Source organism: Telmatherina bonti (genome assembly GCF_933228915.1).
Source record: "Telmatherina bonti genome assembly, chromosome: 11".
NCBI lineage: Eukaryota > Metazoa > Chordata > Actinopteri > Atheriniformes > Telmatherinidae > Telmatherina > Telmatherina bonti.
The window spans coordinates 31,816,450-31,840,434 of record NC_136629.1 but is presented as its reverse complement, the minus strand read 5'-3'; the positions used below and the strand labels follow the sequence as shown (position 1 = coordinate 31,840,434).

General features: G+C 37.6%; 1 protein-coding gene across 1 annotated transcript; it reads left to right on the top strand.

Annotated features, from left to right (window-relative positions):
- The first annotated feature begins 2,692 nt into the window (after positions 1–2,692).
- wapla (WAPL cohesin release factor a) lies at positions 2,693–22,809 on the top strand. Its single transcript, XM_079248650.1, has 20 exons — positions 2,693–2,940; positions 4,045–4,458; positions 5,810–6,518; positions 7,650–7,957; positions 8,039–8,169; positions 9,403–9,498; positions 10,346–10,507; positions 11,070–11,206; positions 11,813–11,924; positions 12,684–12,914; positions 15,278–15,389; positions 15,480–15,577; positions 15,881–15,957; positions 16,383–16,558; positions 16,813–16,928; positions 17,024–17,239; positions 17,818–18,019; positions 19,521–19,609; positions 19,698–19,793; positions 20,631–22,809. The coding sequence occupies exons 2-20, from the start codon at positions 4,071–4,073 to the stop codon at positions 20,694–20,696; spliced, it is 3,522 nt and encodes a 1,173-aa protein (XP_079104776.1). The 5' UTR covers positions 2,693–2,940; positions 4,045–4,070; the 3' UTR covers positions 20,697–22,809.
- Positions 22,810–23,985: the final 1,176 nt, after the last annotated feature.

Here is a 23,985-nt window from a genome sequence, read left to right as displayed (position 1 = left end):
TGCCTTTGCTAATACATACACTGAAGGGCAACATAAAGCCAATCTGGATCTGGTTTGAGTTTGGTTTTATTGCCTTCATATGGGTTTGATGGAGGTCTGGTGTGATTGTAGAGCCAGGGGCTGTGGAGGTTGACCTCAGAGACAGAAATGTGAGCCAAAATGAGACCGGACCCATGATGCAGCGGTCGCCAGTGTGGGCCTCACATGAATACTCTTAATGTTTTGAGAGAGATTTTTGTTGACCACATTTCATTTTGGATGAACATAATAAAGTAGACCTCATGAAAGCAACACAAACTAGCTCAGCACTTTTTTTAAACAAATGTTGAATTTACAAAGGTAAAGCTTTACATGTGTCTTTCATTCTTATATCATAACCCAAGTATTGCTCATATTCATTTATTTATTTGTATTTTGTTTATGGTAGAGAGAAAAAAAAACTCAATAGATTTCCTTATATGTTAAAATACAGAAACCTTTTTAGTTTTTTTGCATTTGGCTTTCCAGTTTTCACAACTGACTTACACATATGGTCTGTACAAGCCACTGAATGATTATTCTTACTGTGTTTTCTGTTTGCATATTCCACATGGGAGCTTTATTACAGGGGAGAGCTTTCTGATGGTAGCAAGAAGCCCACAGGCATGATATACAATTAATTAATATGTTTTCTATTATTTATTTATGTAATGAAGCATTGATAGACAGAAGCACAGCTTAAAAAAACAAATAAATAAACAAGAGAACGGCAGTAAGTGTTGCTGCCATCTCCTGGTTTTAGTCAGTGTTGCAGGTTGGAATTTACGCATCAAACCATGTTGCCAATATTAAAAAAAAAATCTTAAAAGCAGACATTTTTTGTTGTTACTCCCCTTGTTAACATCACAGACTCCCTACTCATGCATTGCATTCCTGCAAAACATATAAAAATGACAGTAAATAAACAGAACATTGCACTCATCTGTTAAGTTTACTTATTAATGAAGTCATGACTGCCAGATTGCTAAGACCTATGCTCCAAACATGGAGTCATACATGGCCATATTACATCATCACCCTTGAGACTTTCATATGGACAGAAAATTTTTGTCCAGGTCCAACCAGATGCAAATGGCAGATATTTATATGTTAAACACTCACTGAATGCAGTGTTATCTATGTGCACATGTTGCATGATGATGTTGGAAATCGATTAACCCAGAAAACTTTTGGCTACATTTAATATATTACCCATCTGAAATATGAAGAAATAACTTCAAACATGTTGCAACTGTACTGCAGACAATGCAGCCCAGGATGACAACTCTGATGTCATACCAAGATGACCTTCTACAAGGAAGTTATTTCATTTTCTTTGAGCAAGATGGAGAAAATACAACTTAAAATTGCCTAAAGAGTATTCAATATGATTCTGGAAGTAAATTAGTGCCTCCCCTCAACCTGGTTTGAGTGTGATGACGCGGGTGTATGTGTGTGATGAGTAATGGTTACTTCAATGTTGATACAGTTGGGAGCAATTTACCGTGCAGTCAGAAATCTCTTTTCATTCATTTCATCCCATCCACACCCACAAACTAAAAGTGGTACTGATGGAATATAGTTTTCTGGTTACAATTTAGTTTTTTGGTTACACTTAACGTTTGAAGCATTTCAACAATCAGTCCACTAAATACCCCCACAACTATATACATTCTGTTTTCTAAAGAATTCAGCTTTATTGAGACAATAAATAAATAAGTTAAGTTTTATTTGGTTTGGGTTTTTTTTTAATATAAAAGGATTAGATTTCAACCCCATGCTATTTTAAAACCTTCAATATTCTGATCATTTTCATAATGATACTAAGTATGATTATTTTTTTGTTATCTGAGAAACATCTGAAAATACTATTGGTTGTCTTTTTGGCCCCTTTTAGCAAGTTGCACCACCACATTGTTGAAGTAGCCTTACAAGGAATAAACCACACATTGATTTTAGATTAGGATTTTTGCATTTTGCATAGCCACTGTATTTTGGGGGTAGTTGTGGAGTATTCAGTTGGCTGATGTGCACACCAGCAATGCAAAAAAACGAGTGTTAACTGTGTGGAATTATTCCTCATTGAAACAAATTTGAGATAAACAGTTACAATGAAAATGGCTGATGGCATGCTTAGAAAATAGAGTAAACTGACCCTTTAAATGGTTTTCAGTTATCACCAGGAAAGCCATCTATTTATAAGTTCATTATAAAGCAAAGACATATTCAAAGAATAATTGTGGCATTTCAGCACTTTAAATGCCTTAACATAGAGGATAGTTGTTTTGTTAAAGGCCTATGAGCTGCAAAAATGAGTTACTAATTAACATGTTTAAAAGTATTTTAAAAAATACTTTTAAACATCGAGATTTGTAAACTACTGGGCTATTTCTATGCTTATTTTTGTAAATCCCATTGTTGTATAAAAGCATCCTCATGACTGTCTCGATTGGCACGTCCGCAAGTTTAAACCAACCAACGCGATCCTCCAGCGCCCCCTGTCGTATGTTTTAATCCTAATTTTAAACCAATAAGGGCAGCGTTTGTTGACACAGTCTTAAAGCACAGGAAAGCGTCCTTGTTGCTGATTGGTCATTTCCGTTTTACCAGCGCATTACAAGGGGGTTTTGCCAAGCATCGAGGAGGGAGGGGATATTTTAATGGCCGTCAGTTGCACTTCAAAATGCTAAAACTCCGGATTATCCTTAAAATTTAGAGTGGGTAGCCTATTAAGCGTTTGACGGGGCGTTTCTTTAAAACAAACATTTCTTAGGATACACATTTATGGTAGATGTATGTCAATAGTACAGTTTCTCCTGCACTGAACGGACTTTACCCGCTTGATTTGTGCGTGAGTGGGTGATCAGGCCTAGCCGGCTGGCTAGCAGACAAGCAGACGGCTATATTCGCTGGAGTTGAAAGGTAACAGTGTGTTGCTTTTGGCTTAAACTTCCTGTGATATTAGTTAGAATATACGCTATTAAAAGCATGTATTTTTATTCTAGGTAATGTTTAAAAAGCCAAATTTTCGACACAAAATGTCAGCAGGTTAGAAATGTAAACAAGAGACTTATGTTAGCATAGTTAGCAGTGTTGAAGCTAAAAGCTAATGGCTAACTTCAGTTATTAACTTTATATACAGACCAAGCTAGAGTTTACAGACGTAGTTAAGTTACTGGTGCTGTCAGTTCATGACAGAATGTCCCGTATTTATCTTAAAGTTTTATTAAAGTTTTTTAAACTTGTTTTTTCCGCTCATCGTGGAACCCAGACATGACCGATTTTTTTTAAAAGCTTGAGCTAGCCATGCTACCTTGAAGTGCTACCAACCATCACACAACTTAAGAGTTAATTCAACTAACCCTGGACAAGTTCTTGTTTACTATGGCAATAACTTGCTTTTTCCCCCAATGCCCCTTAGGATTTTTTTTTTTCGTAACTTGAAATTCTTTTTAAGTCGACATTAGTGGTGGTTTAGACGTATTTATTAATGGTTTATCACCATGAAAGTTGTCCAGTAAGATAACTTGCATTAAATGTTTTCAGCTGTATGTATTTAGAAATGTTCGTTTACATTAACAAAAAAATTTAAATTAATTGTGCCCACATTTATAATTAATTTTTAGAGCATTTGAATTATTTTTTTAATCTCTCTATAAATCGGTGTCCTTACTATTAGATAATCAGCTGAAAGAAAAAAAGTTGTCTCCACCATTAAAACTTATTTGTAAAAAAAAAACAAAACAAGAAACAACAACAAAAAAAACTAAATGTTTTATGTTTAGATATAGAAATGAGAGGTTGTCATTACATATGCAATTCTATTTGGCATAAACACAAGTATTGTTTAACCTTCTTCTTTTTAAGTGTAAATGCTCTCTGTGTCTCTGACAAAACATGAAAAAAAAAATGGGTTAGCATCACTTAAATTTTATTGTTAGACATATATATGTTAATTATGTTCCCTAATGACAATTTTTATAGGGTTGTGGTGAAATTTTAAATCTTTATTGCTTGCATTCACAGGGAATATGTAACTAACAGCAACCAACATGACATCCAGATTTGGTAAAACATACAACCGCAAGGGAGGGGAGGCAAATTCAAAATTTGAAGAAGTTTTCTCCAATAAAAAGCCCACTTTGACAACCAAATGGGGAGAGACCACCTACAAAGCTCAGTTGGGAGCCAAAAGGCCCTTACTGAAACCTGATGTATCTGAGGCTTCCAAGAGACCCAGGCTTGAAGACAGTGACAGCGAGGAAGATCCATTTGGGTTTGACAGTGATGAGGAGTCCAAGACTGTGAGCTCTCACAGTTTGCCCGAGACAAAAATCACAGAGAGGGATGTGACTACGACGCTTGCAGTACAGAGTAGATCTGCAGCTCCTGCTGTAACCTCTCCACAGATCTCTGCAAGAGTAACAACTACGCTCACAAGTGAGTAATCATGATATAAACTAACCCTTCTGAGCCTTTAAAGGTAACATAGTACATGTTTTCTAAGAGTTTTTTTTCTTCTTAGTTATATTGCTTAAAATACAGTTCACACCCAATTGCAGTCAATAATTTAATGCTCTAACAGGGCTGGGCGATATGATGATATACTGCATATATGCATTGAACGATAGAAAATGTTTATCATTTCATATGAGGCTCTGTTGTTTACACCGCAATAAGGTGTTTTACAGCAGTATTTTATGTCAAGATGCGCTTTACAGCATGCACACTGCAATACAGAAACAAACATGGAGAAAGACAGTAGCAAAGGTGTTTTAGAGCAGGATAATTCACTAAAAGATGACTAACCAAACAAAACTGATGAGCTTGTTCATAAAAAAAGAGGAAATTTCTGTTGCATTGATGCGGTTTGGATATAAAAAGACTGTCGTGGAACCGACAACAGACTAGCTCACAGTCCCAACAAAGGACTTCAATACAACTAACTCATTTTATCACCTGCGCAAGAACCACGATAAAAAATACAGAATAAAGAATAGAGCCAATGAGCAAAAGCAGTGTCAAATGGTGGCAAAAGCGCTCATATTAAACCCCAGCCACAAACGCTGCAACATCATACATTAAACATCATACGACCATAATTTCCCCAGATGGAAGGAGATCACTGCTGCTGTTGCCAAGCACATCTGACACATAACTGATGACTGACACAAAATGACACAAAAAATTTTATATCATTATGGGGATATCAAATGAGCTATATCGTGATTTGAAATTTTGGTCATATTGCCCAGCCCTACTCTAACACAAATAAATATTGTCACCTGTGGAATGGACAGGACCAAAAAAACCCCATCATTCAATCATTTTAATAGACTTGTGCAAAGAGATTGAATGGACTGGTCGTATGTCTATCAAACTCAACTGCCATTTGTCCCTTTTGCCTCTCCCAGAGGCTTGAGGCATTTGAAGCCAGAGCTTGGCTGGCTACATTAGTGTACTACATAAAAATATGATAAACCTTTAGGATAAAGTATTGAACATTTCTGTTCTTTGGAGACATGGCTTTGGGGTTAGTCTGAAGAAAGGCATTTGGACTTTTGAATTGTGTATTCTCATTATATAGCTTGCTCAAACTGTTTTTCCAAGCTCTCCTACACTACCTTGGACATAATGCCATGGTTGTCTTATGTCAATACATACTCTTAGAATGGCATTTGCCTGATTCAGTAATTTAATTTCAATGTTTTTAGTCTGCACTGTCCACTACATGTTGAGTTGCTGTCTCAGCTTTTTGATAACCATTCATCATTTTCTTGTCCATACTTAGGTAAGCAAGTGTCAGAGGAGAAAGATGTTAAAAACAACCAGCCCTGGTACAAAAGTGCATCAGTTGGCAACCAAAAACCTGCATGTGTGACCTCTCTCGTGAACACAATCCCTTCTGATGATCAGAACTTTACAATTTCCCAGAAGCCTTTTTCCTTTTCTCCTGCTTCAGACACCTCACTTATTCTGTCAGCTGATGTACATGGAGTGAGCAGAGATCTCCAAAATCCTTCATCTTATGATGAACTTTTGACAGAGAAGATAAAGCATGCTGAGCAGGAGCTTTCCACAGAACCACCATTGGAACCAGTAGACAACATTCCCCCTTCACCATTTACCCTCAGGGCCTCAAACTGCAAGAAATACCAGCGGCCCAGCCGGCTTAGCAAGGCGCAGTGTGAACCTGCTGAAGACTATGGCGAAAAGCCCACAGACACAGCGAGTGCCCAAGATAAATCCAATAGTGTCCTTTCTGCTAGTGCAAGTAGTACTGCTGCCAGTGCTAAAACAGCAGCCAAACCTGCAAGCCGTGGAAGGGTGCGAGACTATACAGTTCTGCATCCTTCCTGTCTTTCGGTGTGTAATGTCACTATCCAGGACTCAATGGAGCGAAGCGTTGATGAAATAGTAACCCCAGCTACCCCTGCTGATGTTGGAGAAGCAGGGCAGATGAAGAAAAAGTCTGATGCACAGCCACCCAAACCTACTAGGTAAGTTATGTTTTTTTTAATCAGTGGCCACAGTGTAAAGAGGGTTGCTATTGGTAAAATTTTTGAAATGTCAATTTTCATATCCTAAAAGATGACATCTCATTGGTAGTTGTAATTATCTGAGCATTTCTGACATGCACTGCAATTTTTAAAAAAAAAATATCTTAGACTAAGGCAGTCATTTTGATAGTTTTGGACTCTTGTGATAGGCATTTAGGATTTTGCAATAGTGAGAAGCTATTTTCTCCCAGAACAACGAGGTTGGGTGATTTTCACCCATGCCACATTGATTTTGAATGGCTACTCATCCTACATTAGTGTTCTAGTGTTAATACCACTTATACTCAATATAATAGGCTAGCCACATGTAATGGTCTTTATGCTTGCATATTAAATGAAACCCTGGTGGTGAATTCTGAATAAAACCCATCATGAACCCAGGTGCGAAAGCAAACAATGTTCTTTCCATCCTTCACTGTTAATAACCTAACAGGATAATATCCACAATATCCAGACTTGTAGGTCTGTTGTATGAAGACAATGCCTTCCAAAATCTGGCCTCAAACTTCTTTTGAGCTACTAGTTGAACCGAATTGTTTGAAAGTGTGTAATCTGCTCATATTTCTTATTGTATTTCTGTGTCTATGTGTGGTTTGATTGTACTTCAGTGTGACCAACTAATTGGAAATGGCAGCAGAGAGTCAAGCTTTTCCTTTTCTAGTTATGTTATGTTAGGTTGTTTATATATATATATATATATATATATATATATATATATACACACACACACACACACACACACACACACACACACACACACACACACACACACACACACGTGGAGCTGATCCATCATATTCTGTTCTGAATTTTAATTAGTTTAAAGCAGTAAGACAGTTTTTGCTCTTTTCACCATCCTTAAAAGTAAAAAGTCTCATAATAACTGAATTAGATTAAATGTTGGGAATTGCCACTTTTTCTTTTTCCAATTTTCTTTTCTAATTGACTGTAAGGTTCTTTTAATGCTGCTTCAGTTTCTACATTGTTTCCAGTAGAACACACAGCTTTAATACAAATAGAAAAAAAATAACTAAGCTTTACATTTTTATCCATGTTTTTTTTTCTTTTAAGGTTTAGACCCACCCAGACTAAGACAAAGAAGACTAAGACTGAGACCAAGTTGGAGTTCTTTGGCTTTGAGGATAAAGAAGGCGAGGAAGACGAGGAGGGCCCAGAGGGTGGGATGGCAGGCAAGAGTAATTACAAGATAAAATACTTTGGTTTTGATGACCTAAGTGAGAGTGACAGCGATGATGAGAGCTCGCAGGCCAAAGAGAAGAAGGCCAAGAAGGCAGCTGCAGCTTTAGCTGCCCTGAGCTCCAGTGTGGACAGTCCCCACACAAGTGACTCTCAGGACAGTCAGGCCAGTAGCAATACAGGTGAGAAGATGCAAAATTTCAGGACAAAAACTGGTTTGGTGATGGTACCCCACATTTAAACCTGTTTAACTTTGTCAACAGATGCATTTGAGTTCTCTGATGACTTCAGCCCTGGTGGTGCAGAGGGGCAAAGAGGGCGATCTGGGAAGCAAGGTGACAAATCCAAGGACATTAGCAGTGGATTCAAAAAGATTTTCAGTGGACCCAAAAAGGTATCAGAATGTTTGTTCTCTACCTGTGTCATTTGATGTTGTAGTTTTTGGAGTTTTAATATCAGTCTGAGTGTGTGCAAAATGTAGGTCTGACATTGTATGGCTTATGGATGTTTGCATGGCATTACCAGAAAAGATTACTCTTCATTTTATGAAGTTAACATTCTGTCCAAAGTTTAATTTAACTTTACCAAGATCTTGACTTGGTGGAGGAGCCAGACCACCTCATTAAGTCTTCTCCAACAAGTTTCAGAGGTTCTCAACAGGGCTGATATCTGAACTCTGTGGTTGACAATCCATGTGTGAAAATGATGTCTGATTCTCTTTGAATGTCTTTCACACTTTCAGCCTAGGGAAGACCTGGGATTTTCATGTGTGAGTCAGGCTGTGCAATCAGGATGGAAAAATAATCTATTGATTTAAAAAAAAAAAAAAAAAAAAAAAAAAAAAAAATCTAGTAAGCTTATTTCATCTTTTGATCAAATAACCATTTAATGTGTGAGAGAGAATAGCATCTGAGGCAAAATTGAAAATGTGGATGATAGAAAAGCTAAACTGAAAACTACATTTGCAGGACTGTTTTTTCTAATAAAATTCTGGAATTCAGCTTTAATATGAGTTAAAACAACATTTGAGGACATGAGAGCTGAAAATTGATGTTGAAGGATTAACTTGTGACCCCAGTCTCTGAGCCGACTGAAGGAGTACTCATTAGTATGCACAAATATTGGTATTATGTGAAGGGACTTTAATATTAACTCTTGGTTAGGCCTGCATTTATCGTGTAACTCACATCTGATTTGTGAGAATTGTGCTGTTTTCTGCCCACATTTTCTATCCTTTTTTCTGTGTTGCTGTGGCTTTGGGTTATTTGTGTTTTTAGTGTTTCAACATCACTAACACTACTCTACATTCCCTGTGTAATATGTACTCAAGTCACACAATGTGTCACTTACAAGAATTGTTTTGTAATCCTTGAGGACTTGTAAGCTCTATAATCAGACTGCAGTTGTCGTAGTCTATCAACACAAGCTCAGCTGAACACACTGTAACTTAGTAACAAACTGTGATGTGCTGGAGTTTTGTTTGAATGTCTACATTGAATATTTTGTATGTTGATTTAGATTTGGATGCAGTTTAGATGCATTTCAGTTTTGCTTTGAAATGCTAGTAACATTGAGTAATGACATATCTTTTAAGCTAACAAATTCTTCTATTTTTACTTTGTTTCAGTCCCCTTCTAAAGCTGTGTACAATGCTCGCCACTGGAACCAACCTGAGCCTGAGGAGATACCTGTACCTCCACTGGCTCGGTCTCATACTGCTCCGGTAGGATATTCTACTTTGTTTTATTGCATTTCTGATTATACAGATCAGAAGTCACCTTGTCAGGTCTGTCAGCATGAGAGGGGAGTGTATTCTTTTTACTTTATGGCTTTTTTACAATTTATTTATGATTAGCTTTCTTATTGTACGTAGGGCAGACAGTATCCCAGGGTGCCATTTAACTCATAAGAACCCATTGTGACATTGACAGTACATTCAGTTTTTGAGACATTTAGCACCAATTTATGGTACAAACTTTGCTCAAATCCCTGGAAAACACACTTTAATTTTTGTCTTTTGCCCCTTAATAGACAACAGAAAGCAGAAGATCACACAATGAAAGATTTTTAACTATTACTTTGTAATAAATTATAAATATCCCTAAAAAATGTTTTGGTTTTTTTTTTTTTTCTTTTTTACATTTTGTGAATGGGATGAATATAAAGAGCTGATCATTTTTTATGGGTAAATAAAATGTATAGCTAGAGCCATATGTTCATAGAATTCCTTGATGTCTTTAGTTTAATAATCAGACTAGTATTTGTTGCGTGACTGGTCTGTGTTTTCTTACTTATTAGTCCCATGCACCACATTCCTACACTACATTGAACTTGGTATCCTTTATTTTGTGCTGAAAATCAGCCATTAAAATAAGTGTTCAGAGACAATTGAGTCTGGTACCTGAGATTTAAAAGTTGTGGTAAACTCTACTATGTGTCATATTGCATCTGTTAACAGGACTTTTTTGCTTAATAAGCAGTTCAGCTGTGCTAAATCTTACAGATATGCCGTCAAGCTGATTTTCTTACTCCGGTATGTGCCCCATTTTTCTGCTTCTTTTCTTTTTTAGGCCATGTTATCAAGCAGCAGCAAGGACAGCAACTCCCATAAAGATGATGGCTTGTTCAAAGCCCCTCCACCACCACCCAAAGTCATTAAGTCAGAGACCATCCCCACACGACTCAACCAGGATATTGTCACAGCACTCAAATGCAGAAAGGAAGACAAAGAGGTTGGTCATAAAGCCAAGCTTCTTCTGCACTTCTGTGCTGTAAGGCCATGGCATTCATTGGATTCATGTCAGTCATTGTTGTTTATTTGAACCCCACTGTGAGTTGAAGCTATCACTGAGGACTGCTGTTGATAATTTAAACTCCCCTGCAGATTGTGTCATTTAAAGATGGGCCTTTGGCCTCACATCATACTGTTCACCACCGATCCCCTGAGGGACAGTGGCGTCAGCAACAATTAGCTGTCACCACATACTGATGCTGTCTTAAACCCAGCTGCATCTCCACGCGTCATGCTGAGCTCATTCAAAACATGACTTTTGATAGTGGTAAACATACAGAATCAACTGCTGATCAGGCTCTAACTCCACATGCTGAGTTGTTTTTGATGACATATATTAGCACAGTCAGCTGTTGCTACTAATGGAACCAGCAGAGGAATTTACCAATCAAAGTGGCTCTATCGATGTTTGTGTAATTGTGTTTGCCTGAACTGATTGTGTTTCTAGGACGATGCTTTTCTTCCAAATTAGCTGTAATTAACCCCATTTTCATTTTTAACAGCTGTACACAGTGGTGCAGCATGTGAAACACTTCAATGATGTGGTAGAGTTTGGAGAGAATCAAGAGTTCACAGATGACTTTGAGTACCTGGAGACAGGACTGAAGAGCAGTCAGCCGCTTAACACAAGATGCCTTAGGTAAGTTTAATGAATGCTGCTGCTTCTAAAGAGAGCCGCGATGTCTGACATAGACTTTTTTTTCTCTCCTCTTTTCAATGTTACTTTAAAAGTACTGAATAACATTTATGTCCCAGATTGACTTAGTGGTGAATATATACCCGTTAATTTAAGTTTATTTTAAAAACTAATGGTAATTATTATTGTTTTGCAATATTAAAGAAAGATGAAATGTTTTTAATTTAATCCACAATAACCCCGAACTTCTAATTCAGAACATGTTTTTTTTATTCATGCCTATTTTTCTCTTTTGCTTGTTCTTTTCCCTCTCATTTTTTAAATTTTCCTTTTATTTCCATTGTCTTTTAGATCATATGTCAAAATAAAACACACAACAGTTCTGATCTAAAACAAAAATCTACTTTAGAGAAACACTTGTGGCTTGAGGGGTGAAAGTTGAACAAAGCTGAACATGTTGCTGATGAAAACCACAAATAGTGGAGACCATTTGGTTGTAAACTGAGCCACATTATAATTTTGTCATTTGTCTTTGATTTAACACAAGACTGATGTGTATTTCTATAACTTTACTGAAATCTTCTGACTTCCCCCCCCTCCATTTTCCAGTATAATAAGCCTGGCAACACGATGTGCCATGCCCAGTTTTAGGATGCATCTGCGGGCCAGAGGGAAAGTGGCGCAGGTGTTTAAAATGCTCAGTGATGCCCCACAACACCCGGTCAGTAAAACTACTTTCTCTATCTTTGTGTGTGTGTGTGTGTGTGTGTGTGTATATATATATAATAGGTAGATGTACATGCACACACCTATATCTGTCTACATTTCTACACACACATCAAAAAAAAAAAAAAAAAAAAAACACGTCTGTTTTTTTTTTCTCCTTATTTCTGTCTTGAATCATGAATGTCATTCTGTGCTCTACAACCAAATAACCCAAATGTCACTGCAGTACAGGGAGACCTCAAAATGATTCCAAGTGCACTCCAGAGTTCGATTTATATACAGACATCATCATTTCTGGGCTTCCCACACAATATTGATGCTCAAATAGGACGCCCAAAAATACACATCAGGCTGTCACCTTTTCATGAACACAGATGCTGAATATATCTTGTGCAGGAGGAACATTGTTGGGTTATATTGCTGCAAACTACAATGAAAAATATTTTAGACCTTGTTAGCAAGTCGGCACCCAGCAAAAAAAAAACAAAACAAACAAAAAAAACCCCATAACATTAAATCTGTTGACACTGCAGCGAGTTTCTGTGCATAACCCTTCTACAAAATGCTTCCTCTCAATATTCATAATAGCCTTCTACTCCAAATTTAGGTAGAGCTTGTTAGAAAAAAATCTGCGTGTCAGCTGACTACTTGATTACATCCTGAGTAGTGAGAGGAAAATGGAGTTATTGGATTGCACACATATTTCACTTCCCGGACCCTCTGTAAAAATGGATTTCTTATCATTTTTTTTCAGAACCTTGCTCTGTGCACTGCTGCCCTGATGTACATTCTGAGTCGGGATCGTCTTAACATGGATCTGGATAGAGCATGTCTGGAGCTAATGATCAAACTACTGGAACTAGACCAGGACTATTCGGGCCACCAGGACCAGCTCACTGCAAAGGAAGTGGCAAAAGTGAAGGAGAAGATCAGGAAGCTCTGTGAGACTGTGCACAACAGGCACCTCGATTTGGAAAACATCACGGTAGGATGTCGACCAATTAATGTGAAGGGGATTCTCTTCTGCTTCTAGCTTTGTTTAGAGGTGCACTGGTTTGCTTTTTTGAACTTCTGATGTCAGATATTTTCCAGAAACAAATCAGTTTCAATGAACATTCTTGTGATTATCTTCATTATTGCTGCTGTTATGTTAAGTTTCATTAGCTGTAGTAATTCATGTCACTTAGAGAGCAGCAGAGAAAGTGAATGCAATTGCAATGTTTTTCAAAGCAAATCCAACTGTAGTTGCTTGACAATCTTAATTAAGACATGTAATTATAATTTAGCAGTAACAACAATTTTTTTTTTTTTTATATGTATTTGAAGTCCCTGAAGGTTAACCAGGATGTATGTAAATAATCTGGGAATGCTAGTCTGACAGTGTTGCAGGCAGATTGTGGTTTGCTGGATCTGCACATAAAGCATCTTTCTGCTGAAAAGGACTTCTGATCATAAAACTGTTGAATTTGGCTGGCATGTCTTCAAGTAGCCAATTGGTAAAAATCTTGATTTCAGCTTGAAGATCCTCCAAATGGGACTGGTTTTTAGTTGTGAATGTTTAAAGTGGCCCTGTTTTAAGCTGCAGCCTATCTGCAAAACAACCTCAACTGGATTTTCCCATGTCTTCTTTCACCGTCTTCCTGTGGGTCACATTGTCATGCAGGATTGCAGCTTTTTAACTCGCAGGCTGATATCACTGACAGATGGAGGCTAATTTACCAGTATGATGAATTGGAGCATCTTTTCTGTATGCTTCAATTTTTGTGTTTACTGCTCTGCTGGATCTCTTTAGCAAGTTGCTCAACAGTATTCTGTATTCCCTTCTAAGCTGAACTTTTTACCCTGGAACCCTTGTTAAACACATTTTAAGATGTTTAATTTGTTCCCAGACTAAAATACATTCAAATTAGTGATATTATAAAATTGCAAAGGCAGCTGGGTCTCCAGCAGACTTGTAGGTGCCTGTATGGTCACACAGTGTATAAACTAGAAACTCATTTGTTTAAAGATAAAAAAAGGAACAAAACAAGAACAACCTAAATAATAGAGCTGTGACGATATGCTTTTGTCCCGATTTGATTCCATTGTGATTTTTTTTGGGTGCTGATTAGATTTAAATTGCAATTGTCACAATTTTTCAATATTCCTGATTTTTGTTGACTTTAAAAAAAAAGAAAAATGTACAAAACTTTTTTTTGCTCATCATTTTTCTTAATTTCAGTGAGGGAAAAAACAACACAGTAGCCAGACCATTGTTCTGCTGCTATAATGCCTAAGAAGACAAGTAAAAAGATCAATAAAAAATAAAAATGACAAAAAAAATTATAACGGATTTTTATTTATTTTGAATTTTTTGTTATTTTATTTTTTTTAACAAATTTTTTTTTTTTTTTAAATCATGAAACAAAAAAATCCAGATATTCGTTTTTTTTATTTGATTTTCCCACCCCTACTAAATAATATACCTTTATTTATGTAAATGTGCTCTAAGGGAATTATTCCATAAATTAATCTGCATTATAATATTTTGTTTCGCTTAAATCCGCACAACACTTTTAATTTGTGAAGATGGGAACAGAGAGGTCCCTGTGTGATTTGTTGAGTGGATCAGTAAATTAAGCTCGATATTCAGTCAATCAGTCACATCAGAGTCCAGTACAGATATTGGATTTCCCTTTGTCTTTATGTCTCTCTTCTATCTTCTTCAGTCTGGTCCTGTAGTAGAAACTCTGTATTACAATTATACAAAATAAATAAAGATATCAAATAAGAATCCAGAAAATCAAGGGGTCATCATACCAGTAACGCTCCCCTTGGCAAAGTAAATTTGCTTAGCAAAACACAGCATCCAGACCATCATTCTGCATGCTTAAATGCTGGACAAGACACACACACACACACACACACACACACAAAAAAAGACATTGGATCAGATCTGTCCCAAGTCTTGCTTTCTTAAAACATATGGCCTCCTTCCTGATGCTTGTAGTTATGTTTATCAATCAATCATAAATGCATAGAAATGTTAAGTATTAATCAAATGTTGAATTGGGTTTCAGTACACCTTGATGGTTTTTTAACCCGTCTTTCGCTAATGACATTAAATTATTCTAAAACACTTTGTTTTTGGAACATGCTGAGTCATTGTAAAGGAGTCAATGTTAACATGTTTCAAATCTTCATCCACACTGTAGATGACTGAGATTGCACACATATTTGTGATGCATGTTTTCTGATTCAGAAAACTAAGTAGTTATTATAATGATTAGATTTAGTTATTTTCTGATGACAGTGTTAAAATCATGTGAATACTGTTAGTAAGTAAACCTCTTACATGTGTTATTGTAGACGGGCCACCTTGCCATGGAGACCTTGCTCTCTCTCACCTCAAAGAGGGCTGGGGATTGGTTCAAAGAAGAGCTGCGACAATTGGGAGGCCTGGACCATATTGTAGACAAAGGTATATTGATGCAAGATTGACTTTTTTCTTTTTCTTTTTAAAATCTGTCTTTAAGAGTGTGAAATATCCCTGTGTGTTATGTCTTTGCAGTGAAAGAGTGTGTGCAGAACCTGAGCCAAGAGGATGACAAGGAGAACCTTGTTGCATCTTTATGGGGAGCTGAGAGATGTCTGAGAGTGCTTGAAAGTGTAAGTATTATCTTGTGAAATTGGGTTTTACCTTTCAAACTTGAGTTTGCAGTTTGTATGAGTGGCAGTAAAGGACAAGATGAGTTGGGTTTTGCCCAGTGAGATGGCTGGTAACTTTGTCAACTGATGACAGGGTTGCTAAAAAAAAAAACCTTAATGTGTCTTATCAGCCGTCTGTTAAAATATCAGCGATCAGATGAGTCAAGTGTCTCCCTTCATTTTCTTGTCTTTGACTTCTTCTTGAACTCTTCAGTGTGAGCTTTTCTCAATTGATGTAATTTTTCTTTCATCTGCTGTCAACAGGTGACAGTGCAAAACCCAGAAAATCAAGGTTACCTCATCGCCTACAAAGAGTCTCAACTCATTGTCTCGTCTGCCAGGTAAGCGCCAGTCACTGCACTTCATTCAGTTTGCTGTAATGTTTGCGCCCATCAAATAAAGGCCAGAAGCGCACACGGGAATTCCTCTACTTACGTATATTATGAGCCGTGTCCTCAGGGACATTTTAGATACTTAGCCGCATTTTTCAATAAGCTGTAGAAGAAAAAAAAAACCTACAAATAACAAGGCCCCTGTTAACCATTATTGCAAGCTGTATCTGGAGAAAGACTGGCTTTAAATTAGTATTTGTTGTAACACAATCTCAGTGAGCTGAAGCTCCTCTAAGGTGTCTTTTTCAATCTCTTTGGCTTTTCATTTGTGTGTTTATCTCCTCCACTTCTGTCTTTTATAATCTCTTCTATCTCTGCAGTTTCACTGTGCTTTTTATGATTACTCATCAATACATTTTCCTTACTGTTGTCAGAGCTTTGCGATACTGTGAGGACATGATCCAGCGTTACAGCAGGGCATTAAATAACAGTGCTCTCTCATCATCGGGTGCGACGCAGCCCCACTGTAGCTTCAGCAACGTGGGCAAGGCTGTGGAGGATTGTATGAGGGCTGTTATAGGAGTGCTGCTCAACCTCACCCATGACAACGGTACTCTCATTTAACACTTCCATTTTTGCTTTTTTAATTTTTTATTTGGCTCTTGGTTTGGTTTGCTGCTTGTATCGGTCTTTATTGTGCCAGCTCATCAAGCCAAAAATCTGTCCTTTTGGGGGGAAAAAAACCCAGCAGAAAATGCAATATAGCTTAATTTTAGATTTCATAAAACATCATGTTCCACTGCAACCAGTGTTGCCTCGTTTTAGCAGTTGCTAATAAATGTTACCTTTATGTTTTTAAAACAGAGTGGGGAAGTACTAAGACGGGTGAGCAGGAGCAGCTAATAGTGACGGCTCTAAATTGTGTCCTGAGAGTCCCACGCTACATCCCACAGGAGCAGCGCTTTGATGTGCGAGTATTGGTGAGGTTTTCTTCAACACAACACCACTGTTGACACAATAGTGGACCCGCTTGTATTTTCTGTGTCATATTTGTTTGCTCTGTTGTGTCTGTCAGGGTTTGGGTCTACTAATTAACCTTGTGGAGTACAGCTCCAGAAACCGCCACTGTCTGGTTGACATGGAATACAATGTAGAAGAGAGCTGTTTGGAAGACAGCCTGATGCAGCCTGCTGACCCAACACAAACGGAGGCTGCGCCTGAGTCAGCTGAGACTCTGGGAGGCGAGGCCGACAAGCCCAAATCGTCTGGAGCTTTGGCTGCTCTGGTGAAGGTAGGAGTTGAGCCACAACGTATCACTACCTTTACAGCGTTTGCACATTTAGTCTTTAATAAACAGGAACTACTTAATTTCTTGTTGTGAGTTTAAACAGAAATGGAAAATTTTGAGTGGTGCAAAAAAAAAAAAAATTGAGTCTTGTTTTTATGTGGCTTTAATGATTCTGTGAACAGAAGAGATGCATTACCTTATAAGCTGTTTTTTGGTAGGGAGGTAATTCATTATTTAAATTTTGCCCTCAGTTTTCAAAAGCTAAAATGTTGAATTATTAGTGAGGTAGATTTAACAAGAATGTACTTTTGACTACTTGAATCCTGGATTGTGTAGATCTGTGAATGCTTTTTTCAAATGAAAATGCGATTTTACTTTCTCTTCAGTTAAAGATGTTGTGCTGTTAGAAAAGTAGGTTGATAATTACAACTTAAGAAAAAAAAAAAGAAAAGAAAAATGCGTAACCATTTTCTCTGTTGTTTTATTTTTCTAAAATTGTTGACAATTTCACTTTTTTGTAGCATAGCTGCAGTTTTTTTTTTTCTGTTCTGAGGACAGGTCTGTTGTTTCTCACTAAATAGCTGTTCCTTGAGAGGGAGCGTGCTGCCATCCTGGCGGAGGCGAAGACCGATGACCTCATCAGCGAGGCCCCCAAGCCGGCGCTGGACCAAAGCGGAGAGTGGCAGGAGACGTCGGGAGAGATCCAGTGGGTAGCCTCTGAAAACACCGACAGCCAAACTGAAAAGAAAGAGGAGGAGGATGAAGAGTTGGACCTAAATAAAGGTAGTTATCTGCTTGGGGAGCTTTTTCTTTTTTATTATTTCGTCATAATCAAGTCATTGATTTTCGATTCTAGAGCACCGTGGAGCTGCTACTTATCTGCTTTCTTTGCTTGCTAAGGAATTCTGGTTCGACTGGTGGATGTTTATAAAGATCTTTTCTGGGCAGACTTGTTCCTGCATGCTTTAACTTCGCGTATTTTATTGACCAAACATTGAGTAAAAGTGACAGACAAATTAATCTGAGTTAACCCCTTTAGCCGCCACAGTTTTGTGAAAGAATATGTTATGTATTGTTAAAACATACGAGAGTTTCTGATGGGAGTAAAATTTACTTGTCTAATTTCACATTGTGGCATCACAGGTTGGCATCCATATTAGATCCATTAACTCTCTTGATGAACTATTATTTAAATGTACATATCACTTTCACTGTTGCAAGATGACCAGTTGTGATTCCCAGGAGGGAAATCTTCCCCTGCAGAGTCAAAGAAGACTAATCGCTTAGAAAGCATTAACTTAACACTAAAAACTTGTGTCGAAAAGTTGCGTGTTGTCTCTGTAATCTACTCTGCATCACTGAGTATCTGTATGTCTTCTCTTCAGCTCTGTGTGTTGTCTTTCAAACTTGATTCCCTCATAAACTTTAAAAGTAACTCCCTATTGTGTTACATTGATGCGTACGTATGCCATCTAGCGGCTCCTTTCTAAAAGTATTTGGATAGTTTATTTAGACTGAAACAGAATGCTACAATTTAGTTGTTTTATGTTGTGCAGTCACCAGAAGATTCTCATGCAACCAGCAGTAGCACAGATTGTGTTTTAGAGGTTAATTACTTGTATTACATGTAACTTCTGTAATGCTAATGAGGCAGGAGCATGATGAGTTATATTTAGTGACCATAAACTGCTGTAAAGGTTCAGCAGCATGTTTGTCCATTTAACAATTCCACCATTCATTTTCACAATGCCTTTATATGTTGATGAATTATCAGTCAGACTGTACGATGGTTTGATTTCCAGGTCCTTACTATCCAACAGGACCAGAAGGTTTTGGCCACAGTTGAGACATTTATGTAACTGATCAGTGAAAATGTACACAGTCATTTAAAAAGGTGTTTCTTAGTTGTAGAAATATGTATTTAGAAAATATGTCGAGTGTTTCTCAGCTAAAAGTGGTCAATACCTGAGATTTTCCACTTATATTAGCCACACTTATTAATTGGCTACGACAGCCTTCAAATTATTTTAGCTTTTGTAAATATTTATTTATTTATTTTTGCTTCTAAACTTTTTTTCCATCAAAATATTGTCATGAATTTGATCAAGTTTCTTTCTTTTCTTTTATGGGTTATTCCAGTGCTTATGTTTGTGTCCAGCTTTTGCTAACCTCTTTAAGGTGCTTTTTAAGTCAGCCTGATTTGATATATATTTGTAGGTAACGTGTTGTCATGTGTGATTTATGGTATTTGTAAATCTCTGTCTTTCTCTTGTGTTTGGTGTAGCTTTGCAGCATGCAGGCAAGCATATGGAGGACAGCATTGTCGCCTCCTACACCGCTCTGTTACTGGGCTGCCTCTGCCAGGGCAGTCAGGTGAGAATATCACTACACACAAACAGACAGTACGACTGTAGAATATTTTCTCATTCTGATGTTTTTACCTCCTTTCTGCTCTCTTCAGATAAATGTGACTACTGTGAGAGAGCATCTTCCTAAAGGGGATTTCTCTATCATGACTGAAATGCTGAAGAAGTTCTTGAGTTTCATGAACCTCACTGTGAGTATAATAGCACAATCACCCCCTGTGTAATCAGTCTACTGTATGATGAAACTATTGAGATTAGCTTTAGAGATGGGGAGAAGCTTACTGGATGTTACAATGATAAAATAACAAATAAATCTGATTTTCCTCCTTTAAATAGCATAAGACCATACTTTTAAGTAGTAAAGTACTCAAAAGTGCAAAAAGGTGTATTTTAGTTAAACAGCTTGAAGGGCTGATCCAGTCTCAGATCTGAGACAAACTGAATAGAAAACACAAGTGATGCAGTTTGCATCAAATAAACATGTTTGTGAGGCAGTAATTCTTTATGATTCCACATTTCACATGATTGCATCTCTTTGTAAAAATAAGGAAAGCCGCCATTTCTTTTTATTACATCATTGAAAGAATTGAGGATAGAAAAATATTGCAAATGGCTCGAAATAAATAAGTGATAGAGTCTCCAGGTATGTTATCACCTGATTTAAGGGCACTTTCATAGATTCTATTGGCTTTTATAAAATACAGTGCCATTACAAGATCAATAAATTCTAATCAATTATGTATCCGTATATTTTCTGTGTCTAAGCAGCATATTTCAAGTGGTGAAATGAATTGGGGAAACATCACGACTGAATTATTCAAGGATTTCAAATAATTGAAGAGTTTCACAGGCGCAGATCTTTGTTTTACAGTAGTAGAACTTATGACTGGAACCATCTGGTTCATAAATATCCTGTGAATCAAAGAGCTAATGTCCTCACCATCTCCGCTGTGTGTGCCTGAAGGCCCAAGGACAACTGTATGTCAGTACTCTCACACAGATTTTTCTCCTCTTGTCTCCATACACAGTGTGCAATGGGCACCACCGGACAGAAGTCCATCTCACGGGTCATCGACTACCTGGAGCATTGTTAACACACGGCGAACAACGGCAAATTCTCTGCACACTTTTTAGGTATTCCAGGAGACTCTGATGCCCAGCCACCCACCAGGGACCACCAGGGGCCATAGAAGTTGCCACTCCCTTTGACATCACTTGATCGCACAACGATGGGATCACTCAGATAAATGCATACACATATATGTGTGTATGTAAAGACACAAACACAGATGTTTCACTCCTTTTCTGGAGCACAGCCTGAACCAAAGCCCTGCTAGCTAAATGACATCCTTTCTTTTTTTAATTCCTAGTTTCACTGAACTAGCATCACATTTCCAGTCAAAGCAAGATTCATCTTCAGATAGGACTCTGCAGAGGCCAGGCTAAATAATACTGCAAGCTTCAAGATGGACTCAAAGCAGACACCCCCCCCCCCTTCATTCATCGTCCCAAAACAACAGGCCACCGAGGAGAGTCCTGTCTGATGTCAGGTCTTGATTTCTGTTAGCGTAGCTAGAGTATGAACCTCTGAATAAGATTTTATGGATCATTACATTTTAATCTCTGCTTTTCCACGTCCAAGCCAAGGGTGAAATCATTGATCAGCAGGAAAGTCAATAATTTTCATGGATGTTAGAATGATGTTTATATGTAAACCCGCGTGGAATGATTTTGAATGCATACATCCATTTATTACATGTTTGAATTGAGACTGACTGTTTAAGGGAAAGTGGATTTTGACACATGGAGTTTTATGTTTTTAACTTTACCCATTTGTTTTCTTTATTAGGTTTTGTTTATTAATTTTTTTTAGATGTCTGTTCCGAAAGGGCATTTCCCCTTAAAAATGATGAATTCCTATTAAAGAAGTGAGGACTCGGCAACACATCGGCTATTCAAAAAGCATGTCTTTTTATTTGACTGAAATGGCACTTGGAAATTACATACTAATATGAAAGATCTATTTCCTTGTGGTTCATTTAGTCTTTTCCACCAGTTTTCAGCAATTTAAATTCAATTAATTCAAGTGTGCGTGTGTTTTAATTATTACTATATGTATTTTAAATTCACAGGTATAGCACATGTAATGAGTTACTCAAGATGATGGTTGTGCTTCAATTTTACTCTGTAATGAAATAGTATTTTTAATGAAACAAATTTAATTTAATGCTTTCTCCCTCTGTTGTGTAAAAGCAAAATCTTAACTTCATCTCGGGCTGATTATATCATGTTATGATGTAATCAGCCCCATTGGACAGAGCTCAGTGGCTGGACTTGGTTTATCATGTAAATGATAGTTTTGGCTTCAAAATGCACATGTCTTCAAAATATATAAAATAAAAAGCGATTTTATGCTTATATTTTAAATTGATGTTGGGACTGTTCAGCCACCTGCAGCTTCCTGTTGCACTCATTGTATCATGACGTGCACATTGGACTGACTGCATTAAGCTCCCTTTTATTTATTCTGCTGTGGTGTCATTTTACTTGTGGTTATGCACCTAAAACCTCCAAAAAGCCTCCGTCGCCGACTGCTCACATGTACGATCACTGAACTGAACTGAATGACAGCCATACCTGTATAAACGTCAGTTTTATCTGGTTTGTAGGGCTGCAGTGAACATAACTGCAACTGTGTTTACTGTTGATTTCTTTGCAAAATTTTGGTCTAAATGGAATTTTAGGATGTAAATACTCCTGTAAATAGCAGTTAATGGACATTTAAGATACTTAGACTGCTTTTCCCCCCCTTGAAGCTGATATTTTTATTTTATACAATATTTCTGAGTTTGTTTCAAAATGCAAAAGTTGCAGGAAGATGAAAAAAAAATGTTTGTACCCGTTTCAAGGAAATTGTCTCTGGTTACATGTAAATAGTTGTATCTCAAGTTGGAAAAAAAAAAAAAGAAGAAAAAATTGCTACTTTCAGTACACCCGCTGTGTGTTATTTTTTTTTCTTTTTTTTTCTTTCTTCAGATGATTTTCCCTCTATTTCATTTAAAGCTGGACTTTGATTTTTAAAGTATTTCATCTTTAGGAAGTGAATGCTAATGAGCACTAAAATGTAGTTCTCTTTTGGTATTTGAGCGGAAGCTATGAAGTATTCAACCTTGTACTGCGGCTTGTATTCGACAGCGAATATCTGCAACGCTGACTTCCTTCTCATCCCAGACAAAGTGCCTGCCTACGATTGAGTAAGAGTCCAGATAGTGGCCTGTGTGTTTAGCAGCGCTCAACTGTGGCAGCTTATGGACACAACCCCTCAGCCAGTCAGACTGATACATAATGGAAACAAAAGACTTGTTGCAGTTCTGAGCTGAGGGTCAAATTTACAAATATCTTGAGGAGTGAAGGGAATGTCTGGCAAGAAAGAAGTAACAAGTGATGGCTTGGTTAGCTGTGATGCCAGTAGCAGGCATCTTTGAACCCAACACATCAGTAATGGACAAGATTGTAGAATATTAGTGTAGTAAACATAGCACAAATGGCATGTAAATATGCCTTTATGTCTTACTGCCCAACATGCAAATACATGATGAGACTGGTGGTGGAGCAGATTTAAATTCAAAAGAGCAGGAGTCCTGAATTTAGATGACTGGCACCTCTGCCTTTCATCTGCCTTCAATATATTATATGTGGCAGTTCTTCGGTTGTGGGACGTCAAAGGCAGAGAAAATCAATGTGGCAAGGAAGTGGATGAGTAAATGCAAAAGAAAAAGCACAGCATTTCCAATAGTTTAACAAGATTGGTAGGATGTCATCCACTGCTGGAGAATGTGAGGGGAGGGAAAAGCAGAGAAGAGGATGAGGAGCAGGGGGGGATTAACGGTTCCCACCTGCCAATCAGAAGTCTCTTATTGAAGCTGCATGTCCTAAGGCAGAGAACTACAACAGATTTCTGCAGCTTCCCAGCATTCATCCTTTGATCTCCCTTCGTCTCCGGCTACATTTTCTTTTCTTATGGCCCGGCACTTGTCTTTTCAGCCTTACCTCCTCTGTACACAAGCTCTACTTTTTCATTAACCATTTTCTTTTGTTCCGCAGCGTTTCTTACTGCAAAGGAATTACCTCTGCAAAAATGACCTTTTTGACCTGAAGTGACTGTTTTGTCACACTTTCACCGTTTGTGGTGAGAATGAATTGATAGTGCTGTCATCCGGGTAAAATACAAGGCCTTTAATGCCACTAGGTGGTGTGAGTACTCAAGCCTCTGACCGCAATGGATGAACACTTCCAACATATTCTTGTGTAATAGCTCATTACACACACATATATGTTCTTATCAGCGGTGTTGCCTACTGCTTTCCCCCCAAGCTGTAAGCA

What these genes read in the sequence shown, in the direction of transcription:
- wapla (XM_079248650.1), top strand. Translation starts at nt 4,071, where the DNA reads ATGACATCCAGATTTGGTAAAACATACAACCGCAAGGGAGGGGAGGCA. An exon ending in GCAGAAAGGAAGACAAAGAG is followed by an intron (nt 10,508 to 11,069) that starts GTTGGTCATAAA and finishes CATTTTTAACAG; the next exon opens with CTGTACACAGTGGTGCAGCA. An exon ending in GCCTCTGCCAGGGCAGTCAG is followed by an intron (nt 19,610 to 19,697) that starts GTGAGAATATCA and finishes TGCTCTCTTCAG; the next exon opens with ATAAATGTGACTACTGTGAG.